At 38.5% G+C, this 9,687-nt stretch overlaps 2 protein-coding genes across 3 annotated transcripts; one reads left to right on the forward strand and one right to left on the reverse strand.

Annotated features, from left to right (window-relative positions):
- The first annotated feature begins 1,178 nt into the window (after positions 1 to 1,178).
- Positions 1,179 to 5,265, forward strand: ciao3 (cytosolic iron-sulfur assembly component 3). The gene is made up of 11 exons (XM_023423307.2): positions 1,179 to 1,273; positions 2,009 to 2,104; positions 2,202 to 2,345; positions 2,447 to 2,576; positions 2,728 to 2,862; positions 3,263 to 3,381; positions 3,498 to 3,627; positions 3,711 to 3,783; positions 3,898 to 4,035; positions 4,289 to 4,446; positions 4,618 to 5,265. Exons 1-11 carry the CDS (start codon positions 1,208 to 1,210, stop codon positions 4,857 to 4,859), a joined length of 1,431 nt encoding a protein of 476 aa, XP_023279075.1. The 5' UTR covers positions 1,179 to 1,207; the 3' UTR covers positions 4,860 to 5,265.
- A 52-nt stretch (positions 5,266 to 5,317) lies between these two features.
- LOC111667569 (hydroxyacylglutathione hydrolase-like protein) lies at positions 5,318 to 9,182 on the reverse strand. 2 transcript variants are annotated; one of them, XM_023423308.2, is made up of 9 exons: positions 9,067 to 9,182; positions 8,708 to 8,848; positions 8,078 to 8,142; positions 7,866 to 7,983; positions 7,618 to 7,726; positions 7,276 to 7,379; positions 6,946 to 7,047; positions 6,628 to 6,707; positions 5,318 to 6,272 (listed from the first exon to the last, which is right to left on the reverse strand). In XM_023423308.2, exons 2-9 carry the CDS (start codon positions 8,810 to 8,812, stop codon positions 6,122 to 6,124), a joined length of 834 nt encoding a protein of 277 aa, XP_023279076.1. In that variant the 5' UTR covers positions 8,813 to 8,848; positions 9,067 to 9,182; the 3' UTR covers positions 5,318 to 6,121. The 2 variants fall into 2 exon arrangements, with proteins under 2 accessions (XP_023279076.1, XP_023279077.1); XM_023423309.2 differs by lacking the exon at positions 6,946 to 7,047.
- Between the last annotated feature and the right edge of the window lie 505 nt (positions 9,183 to 9,687).

The raw sequence follows: 9,687 nt of genomic DNA on the forward strand, positions 1-9,687 counted from the left end.
TCATGTGAAGATGACTGTGCAACACCCTTTCTAATTCAAATCAGTCCAATTCAAATCTATATGCAGACACAACGTGGTTACTAACGTGGAGATACGTAAAGCTTTCACCGGTTCTTCAGGTCTGACAAAACTTTGTTTTAGGGTCAACTACGGTCTTTACATTCTCACAGAGACCCATGATAATGGCCCATGAAACTACAGTGTCTGTAAAAATGTACTTATGTGAGGTTCCCTGTTGTGTTAATACACCAATTAAAGGAAGGAATTGAACACAGCATGTCCCTGTTCCTTATATGTTGCCCCATGAAAAATTGTTTTACTCTTTACAGCGTTTCATTGTTTCATTTGTAATAGATGACAATGAACACAGCAACACCTGGAGTTGAATCATCCCAAAAGTCTGTATCCAATTGATAAAGAATAATATTTTGAACATACCAACTCCAAATTTACACAAAGAGAAGATAGATGATCTGGACGTAGTAAACGAAAAATGTAACAATAAGTTTTTAAGGCAGTACTTAGTAAACACCTTATATCCAGGTATAACAAAAAGCTCACTCACTCTTAAAGATTATAACAAATCTGAAATATCAACTATTCGAACAAAATACTTAAAATTCCCAATTCCCCCAAAGTATAAAGAAATTCATTTTAAAACTATAAACAACATTTATCCCTCAAATGAATCTATAAAAGGAAGATTTAAATTTGTTGTAGAAAACTGTTATATTTGTAAAACGAAATGCCCCATGGCCAAGAATTAACCCTTCCTTGTTACAAAAATGTATGACACAAATAAATAATCCCCATGCAAATAAACTGTACACATTTATGGCAAAATTTAACCTATCCTAAACCCCTTGTATTTAATTAGTATGATTTTACTTTTAATTGTTTTATTATTTATCTTATTTTTCTTATCATTCTCTCTGTCATCTTATATCTGTTGTATGTTTGTTTTTGAAATGTGATATAAACCACTGCAATAATCTTTCAGTTTGGAATATCAAAGGAGGTGTGAATTTACTTTAAAATGTAAGATAATTTATGATTATGTTTGAGTATGTCATTGTTCATGTAATGTTCTATGTTTAAATAAAGTATTAAAAAAAAACAATAAAAAAACAAAAAAAAAACTGGAGTTGAATCAAGGATAGCTATTCACGACATAACAGTAAACAACTAACACTTTACGGCAGTAAACATGGCTTCCAACTTCAGCGGTGTGCTGCAGTTGACAGATCTGGATGATTTTATCACCCCCTCTCAGGTAGTGAAACTTGTTATGACATGTTATAACAATATACTTATTTTGAATAGTTAACGCCGCCGATTCATTTCGCATCTATAAAGGCAGCCAATAGCGGACAAACGTAAAGAATAAGTTAGCAGGTTTACTAGCTGTTAGCTGTTCATGTCAGTGCTGTTGTGTAGGAGAACAACCCCCAAAATAACGGCAACGTTAAATCCCTCATCATCGATTGAAGCTTATTTTGATGTGATTTTAACCACCAGGTTTAATCGTTTCTAATAAGTTGACTATACTAGGAGAACGTGAATAAAATAAAACGTACGCAGTTAGCTTGCTGCTGATTTAAGCAATGATGTAACCACCATGAAATAACTAGTCGTTGGTAATAACTTGGTTTAAGTCCATAATGATAAGTTAAGATTTATCTTAATTAACAATACGGTACTGTAACTTGAGTTACAGAGTTTAAATAGCAAAGTTGAATGTCCTTGGTAACGATTAATCAGGTATTTTTGCCAGTTAATATCGTTTAGATTTCTCACCTGCCATGTGCTGAGTCATGTCGCTCTGCTGTTCATTTGCTTTTGTCACATCGCTTTTCGTACATGTCATGAAGAATTTAGTCATTTTCTGTCGTCTTTGAGCTTTGTGAAGAAAAAGGCTGCTGAATCTGGCTGGAATCCTTAGTTTATTGCTTTTATTTGGTATTTTGTTCTTTGCTTTATGTGGGTGTCTGTTTCCTCTGATTTGCAGGAATGTGTAAAACCTGTCAAAATAGAGAAGAAACAAGGAAAATCTGTGGCTAAAATTCAAATAGAAGATGATGGCAGCTATGTCCAAATCAACCAGGTGGGAGTTGAGGCATAAACAAAATCTGTGTGTGAATTATTAAAACTGAAATATTACAGCACCATTTTCCTTGAATTCATTTGCCTTTTGTTTGTAGGATGGTGGGAAGAAGAAGCTGGAGAAAGCAAAGATCACACTGAATGACTGTTTGGCCTGCAGTGGCTGTATCACGTCAGCTGAGAGCGTCCTCATCACACAGCAGAGCCACGAGGAGTTCTTTAAAGTGCTGCGCAACAACAAGGTAGAGATGGGTACCTGTGTTTTAATCCTTGTCTATTATGTGTCTGGTCAAGATTGCTTTTGCAGCCTTTGTAACATGAGAGTGAACACTTTGTATGTCAGGGCAATGCCACTGAGCAGAAGGTTGTGGTGGTGTCAGTGTCGCCGCAGTCCAGAGCCTCCCTCGCAGCACTCTTTAACCTCAGCAGTAGTGAGGCAGGCAGGAGACTTACTACTTTCTTCAAAGGCCTTGGTGAGCACAAATATTACTTTTTACTATTTTAATTTACTTTTTGTACAAATCATACAACTCAAAGTAAAAAAAGATATGATAATAAGATGGGTTGATTTTGGCAGACACAGTCACCCCTGAAGATTCATTATTATTATTATTATTTTTGTAGGTGTTCATCATGTGTTCGACACTAGCTTTAGTCGGACCTTCAGCCTGCTGGAGAGTCAGAGAGAGTTTGTGGAGCGGCTCCAGAGGAAGGAGCAGGACAGCAAGGCCCTGCCCATGCTGACATCTGCCTGTCCAGGTATATGATTAAAAACCCTGAATATATAATGTTGAAGCATCTTGACCATGCTGGGGACCTGTGTTACATGTCATTGTCAAATTTCTCTCCCTCATTTCCTGTCAGAAAGAGAAAAACCACCTTGTATATTAAATGCTGGTTGTTTACACTACAGACAAACATATTTCAATTTTCCAATGTGAAATTCCATGGATTAATATTACATATAAGTAGAACAAAACTTCATTAACCTAATTTTTTATACAGCTGTGTATGCTTAATAAAAGACAAAAAGTAGCATCAGTCAGTAGCTTCAGTCTTTAGTCTAATAATACTTAAATTTATTGTGTTTTGAATATTTGTCCAAAGCTCATCAGCAAGACCAAGTTCCATTGTGGGCATGTGTGTGTGTTTTATTCAGGGTGGATCTGCTATGCGGAGAAGACCCACGGGGAGTTTATTCTTCCATACATTAGTACCACTCGCTCCCCCCAGCAGATGATGGGTTCACTGGTTAAAGGCTATTTTGCTGATCAACAGGTAAGGTTTGAATATGAATTAGGTATAATTTTTAGTATCAAAGCAAATGCAGAGGGTTAACTCCTGGTGTATCCAGCGCTGGCGATTGACTGCGTGTGTATTGTGTGTGTTGTTAGGGCCTGAGTCCACATCAGATCTACCATGTGGCAGTAATGCCATGCTTTGACAAGAAGCTTGAAGCCTCGAGGGCAGACTTCTACATGGACAAGGCTGAGACCAGAGAAGTGGACTGTGTCATCACTTCTGGTACAGTAACTACTCTTATGATGCTGTTTCTGTGTATGAATGTGGACTATCTTGTTCTTTATACTTTCCACTGTCTCATACAGGAGAGGTTCAGAAAATGCTAGAGGAGGAACATTTGTCCCTTAATGATTTGGAGCCTGCACCCCTCGATAAAATGTCAGTTCTTTTCCAGTTTCCTTTTTCATACCCCATGGCCTCTTTTAAAATAAGTCGTAACATGAATTTCCAAAAGAATAGGTTAACTCACACTACATTTTATTTTCAACCCAGGTTCAGCAATGTTTGTGGGAATGAGTTCCTGAGCCATGCTGGGAGCGGTTCAGGGGGTTACCTCCATCATGTCTTCAACTATGCTGCCAAGCGGCTGTTTGGAGAGGAAGTGAAGGAACTCAAATACAAGATCCTAAGGTGAGTCTGTCTCAACAGGTTTAAGAAGCTTGAGAGAGAGTGGTTCAGGTTAATTCTGCTTCCTGGATCAGTTGAACTAGAATTAGATGAATCCAGTTCCTATGCTCATTATATACAATCAAACAGGTCTAAAGATCTCACAATGGCTTTTCACACAAGTCATGCTCAATTATAAAGTCACCCAACCACCAACTTGTGTCTGAAAAGATTTGCTGAATGTCCCTGTCTTCCAAATTCGACCCCTCTGGCACAGGAATAAAGACTTCCAGGAGGTGACTCTTGAGAAAGATGGAGTAGTCCTGTTGTCCTTTGCTTCCACATACGGTTTCCGCAACATCCAGAACCTGGTGCAGAAACTGAAGAGGGGAAAGATGCCTTACCACTTTGTGGAGGTCATGGCCTGTCCATCAGGTAAGGAGAAAAATGAATTTCCAAAAACATACATTCGTGTGTGCACTTTTTCTGCTATAGCATATTCTTACCACAGCAGAGAGTGACGCAGTTTAATATGACCATGACAGTGACTAATGTTTGCAAGAAAATTCAAACCTATTATATTTCTCCTGACTTCTTAATATTCAGGTTGTCTTAACGGTGGTGGACAGGTGAAGGCCTTACCAGGTCAGAACCCAAAAGAGCTTCTCAAGAAGGTTGAGGAGGTCTACATGGCAGAGCACTCCCAGTTGCCAGAAGATGACACTGATGTGGCGGAGCTGTATGAGTCCTGGCTCCACAGTTTGGGGGAGGAGAAAACCAGAGAGCTGCTGCACACACATTACCACACCGTGGAGAAGATGATCAATGGACTCACGATGAAGTGGTGATGAATGTCTACAGAACCGTCCAGATATGACAGTGTTAGTCTATCCTGTGAGAGAAGGGAAGGGTTATGCGGGCAAAGTCGAATATAAGCAGGTTTGATGTATGCCAGCAAACTTAAACTACTTCTTCCTTTGTCCAAAAGCTGTGCGCCTGGCAAGGTGGAAGACCAGGGCAGAGATAATGACATAATGCCCAAGCAAAGCCAAATCATGTGTATGGTCTGATAATTCTGCCTTACACTGCTGATTGTCCTATAAAATGTATCAATAGTAAATCATTTGTGTGCTACTGTTACACTTTAAAAATGTAAACCGAATTAACACACAAAAACATAATCATTCCTCATTTATTTAACCTAGTGAGTATACACATGTATACATTTTGAAAAATAAATTTTATTTAATCGTAGCCATTTGTTCTGTAATTTTTTTGAAACATGAAGAATATGTCCAACAGTATATAGTCTCAGACTGATGTGTTTTATTGAATAATCTTGACTCTGATGTAGTTACATGCTCTGGCAAAGTGAGGGCGTGAATCCGGCATGAAAAGCAGCAATTCACATTCTTAATAATATACACTGCATCTTTCGCTGCCCTTGTGGTGCAGTTTATAACATATCAGGTACCTGTCCTGAATACTGTCTAAATGACAGAGAACTTCACTTTAGTTGTATTTGATAGTAATTTCATTCTCTAGCTTTCAACTGCATAAGTAAGTAAAAGAGCGGCTGGGGAATATACACAGTATGTCCATACTGAAATTAGTCAAAATGTTAAATGAAAAAGCAGTGGCAAGGTTACCAGACAGGAAGTAATTGTATCAGAGCAAAAGTACATATCAAGGAAATGAAACGTTCCAAAACAAGTCAAAGAAATTAACCTTATTTTTCTCTATTTAAAGCAATAAATACATAAAACCATAGTTTAATCTCATCAGTGTTTCAGTGGAAATTGGCATTAGCAGATGTTACAGTTAGTTTGTGCATAACAGGCTGGGAGACCCGCCTTCAAATTAATTTAGTTTGTAGAAATATTTAAGGGAAGCAGCTTTATACTGGCATTTTTGTGCAGACATGGTTTTATAATAACTAAAACAATACACATGCCCCATGAGGATCAACCGGGCACACAGCAGTATGAATTTAGGGTAATAGCAACAAACACCACACTGTACAGTCTTGTGTCTTGCTGCATTCAGTAATTCAAACTACTCCAACTTGATAGTTGAGTATGTCAAACGTTCAAAGCTCTGATACTGGATCTTAGGGTCTGAGAAGCCCCCACTCCAAAGCCAACATGGCATGGGGAGGAAGTCTCTGCTTGGGCTTCTTAAATTTGTCCTTCTCCTTCCGCAAGACTCTCAGCACTTCTATAGGGTCGGTCTTCCCTGTGAACTTTTGCACTCCTTCCTCCCTACAGTAAAGGAAGAGGGTAAGAAAGATTAATGACTGAAATATAAGCATAATACAAAATTGTGGCAGGAAACTAGTAACCGCTGTGACTGAGAGATCCTGAAACATGAGCTCACCAGAAAATGTGCCAGTCTTGCCAGCCTATCGAGTAGACTTAATAATTACAGAAGTATAGACTAACTCACCATTAAAAGAGCAAACAAGTATACACGAGTCCTCTACTGGCAACCTATGTTATTTGAATGGAAAACGAAACAAGATAATCTGAATTAAACTACTTCTACAAAGTTAAGTCAGTTTTCCATTTGGCACCTTTTACTTTTCATAAATAAATGTGCGTAAATATCCGAACTCACGAGAGGCGAAGAAAAGGGTTGTATTCAAACTCCTCCATTAGGGTAGATGGCACTGTGGGTTTGTCATCATCATCTCTGGCCTGCAGACACAAATCTCATGAAACGACTGAAAACAAAGACACTATTTACTACTTTTTCATAATGTATTTTCCTTAAATAGGAACCAATGGGTGTGTGGCTGAGAGTTACAGATAGGCTGGGGAAAGTACTACGAGACAAACTTATCCACTGTTAAGGTTTCGGTCTTTTACTGACAGTAACAAAAACAGGGAATATTACAGGCTTTATTCTTTGAGCAGTTTTCGTCACAGTGCTCACCCTGGCCCAGCTCAGCATCTCTTTAACCTTCTCGTTCTCCGGCTCCACCAGCATGGCAAACTTCAGGTTCTTAATGGTGTACTCATGTCCACAGAACACCTTCTACAGATGAGCAAAGCATGATTTAAAGTCAGGCTTCCTGATTCCTCACACACCTACAAGTAGAGTTTGAGTCTGAGCCAGGCTGAACTCAGTCCCTTCATTGAACGTGTGTTTATGCAACAGTGTGACTCAGTATTACATCAGCTCTTATCTGAGGTCATGTTAGCTGTGGTTAACCTTATAAGAGCTGCACACACCCCACGTCAAAAATCTTTTATTTCCACTGACCGTGTCTTGAGGTAGGGAGCCCAGCACCTGGGTGAGATTGTGGTACATCTGCTCTGCTGTCCCCTCAAGAAACCGCCCGCAACCACCGATGAAAAGCGTATCCCCTAACAACCAAAAAAAGACAAATAAAATATTACGGGCAGCTGTGGTCAGTCCATGTCATACCACACAACAAGAACAATGCACAATGTGCTGGCCAACAAGGATTCATATCTCTAGTCACTCAAAAGCATATTTGCCTAAGAACACAGTGAGTGTACTGCACAGGTATAAGCTGTATGTAGAAATATATGTCTCAGATTTCAACTGGTTCACTAGCTCTTGATGGTTAAAGACAAAGACCTGTGAACACAGCAGGGGCGTCAGTGCACTCATCCTCCCAAACAAAGTAGCACATGTGACCAGAGGTATGGCAGGGAGTAAACAGGCACCTCACATTGATGGAGTTAAACTGCAAATTGAGAAAACACAACATCAAAAAGCAACATGGCAGAGTGACAAGTGAAACTTTTTGCATAACTGACATGTTGATAGCATAACTGGACCACTGTCCAGGTAAAGACATTTTACTCCTGTTACTTTGTGGGCACCTTAAGTTCCTGAGCACTGGTGACTTTATCAGTCAGACCTCCGATCCGATCGTCTCCCCCGTACACCCTCAACCCAGGAACCTCCTTCAGCAGAGCCTCATTCCCCCGAGCGTGGTCCCTGACCAATGAGAGCAGGTTAATTACTATATTCACCTTGTTCTGTTTGGGTGTGATGTATTGTTGCCTCTTGTATCCCAAAACACTCTTCTTACCAGTGATGGTGTGTGGTGAGAACAGCCGTCAGAGACAAGCCCTCTCTCTTCACTATTTCCAGAAGCTGGCCGAAAAAACATGCTACTGTTAGCATTTATTCCCATACGTAATGCATGTATCTCACTAGAGCTCAACAAAGAGTCAACCAATCAGCCATTATTTTTGATTATTAATTAATTATTAAATCATTTTGAGGGTTTGCTATTTTTCTATGTGTCTTATATGATCCTAAACTGAACAGCTGTGAGTTTTGGACTGAAGGTCAGACAAAACAAATCTGATGACATCACGCTGGCTTTAGGATAACTGATTAAGAACAACTGACAATGTGATTGATAAAGAAAATAACCACTAGTTGCAGCCCTATATCTCATGTATTTACTGTTAGTACATTATTACTGACTATTATTTATCCATTGTTGTTGCTTACCTTACAGAAAGTGCTTTGTAAATTGTCATTTTACTTATTAATTGTTGCTTCTTCTTCTTTTTTTTCATTCATCAGATCTAGTTTAATTTGCATTACTTCATGTACTTCATTTGTGAGATGGCTTCATAATGTACCATGTGGTGTTGTTTCAACTCTGCTTCCCAGGCACTGAGCCTGAGCACGAACATCTGTCTCTCACCCGGTGTGGTACAGCTGGATCCACAGCTATGGCCTGTTTACTCTGTTCCTCTATCACCAGGTACATGTAGTTGTCTTCCAGGATGGAGATCACCTTTACCTTCATGGCACTCCTTACGCATGCGCACCACAGTGCGCGACACTGTGAGGAGAGGTTTAATTAGTCAACAATGATTGTATCGACAGTCTTCCAGCTAACATCTGCACCAGCTGTTGATTAATCACTGATGATAGAAGCATGCTCCTGTTAGCTGCAGCAGTGTTCAAACTACCTCTGTCTCTGTGTCATGAAGCTGAACGTTTCCTTAAACTTTTACGTTTGAGGTCAAGCAAACACAAGAGAAGGAAAAACACGGTTACCTCAGTTTAACAGATTCCGATTATGCTGTTTATACTTGTGATGCTCTGAAAGTTAATATCGTACATTTCTGCAATCACAATAGGAAGTTATCGCGACACCACCGAGCCTATGTTTCAAAACCAAGACATTTTAATCGAGCCGGAAACATTCAACCATGTGCGATTTTAGCCTGTGATTTGTTCAGAAAATGCTGTCGGTTATTTATATACACAAATATGGAACAATTAAAAATAGTTATTTTAGGATTATTGTGGAAGATAATTCTATATATATATATATATATATATATATATATATATACAAATGTAATTCACTTTTATGTTTTTAATGAATAAGATGTTGCAAAGTAAATTTTGTCTTGATTTTATTACTTTATCCATTAATTATATTCTTAATAAATATGAATTGCCTGTTCTTTATTAATATGCCACATTTGAACCACAATTTTTTTTTTTATAAATAATTAGTTTGTTAGATTCCCATCAGTATTTGTCAGACTTGGTTGAAAATATTTTTTTCAATTGTGACTTCAAAATATAAAGAAGACTAAAATTTGGATTTAAAATGATTTCAAACACTCTCATTACTTATTACTAGAAGTAATTTACTCAAGTGTTAGT

The sequence above is a fragment of the Seriola lalandi genome, unplaced genomic scaffold (assembly GCF_002814215.2).
Source record: "Seriola lalandi dorsalis isolate HSWRI2012SDOR001 ecotype SW California unplaced genomic scaffold, Sedor1 jcf7180002054690, whole genome shotgun sequence".
In the NCBI taxonomy this organism is placed as follows: Eukaryota; Metazoa; Chordata; class Actinopteri; order Carangiformes; family Carangidae; genus Seriola; species Seriola lalandi.

Coding starts and splice junctions, on each gene's coding strand:
- ciao3 (XM_023423307.2), top strand. CDS start 1,208: ATGGCTTCCAACTTCAGCGGTGTGCTGCAGTTGACAGATCTGGATGAT. Junction 1,274..2,008: donor ATTTTATCACCCCCTCTCAG/GTAGTGAAACTT, acceptor TCTGATTTGCAG/GAATGTGTAAAACCTGTCAA. Junction 2,577..2,727: donor TACTTTCTTCAAAGGCCTTG/GTGAGCACAAAT, acceptor TTATTTTTGTAG/GTGTTCATCATGTGTTCGAC.
- LOC111667569 (XM_023423308.2), bottom strand. CDS start 8,812: ATGAAGGTAAAGGTGATCTCCATCCTGGAAGACAACTACATGTACCTG. Junction 7,984..8,077: donor CTCACCACACACCATCACTG/GTAAGAAGAGTG, acceptor CTCATTGGTCAG/GGACCACGCTCGGGGGAATG. Junction 7,048..7,275: donor GCTCCCTACCTCAAGACACG/GTCAGTGGAAAT, acceptor GCTCATCTGTAG/AAGGTGTTCTGTGGACATGA.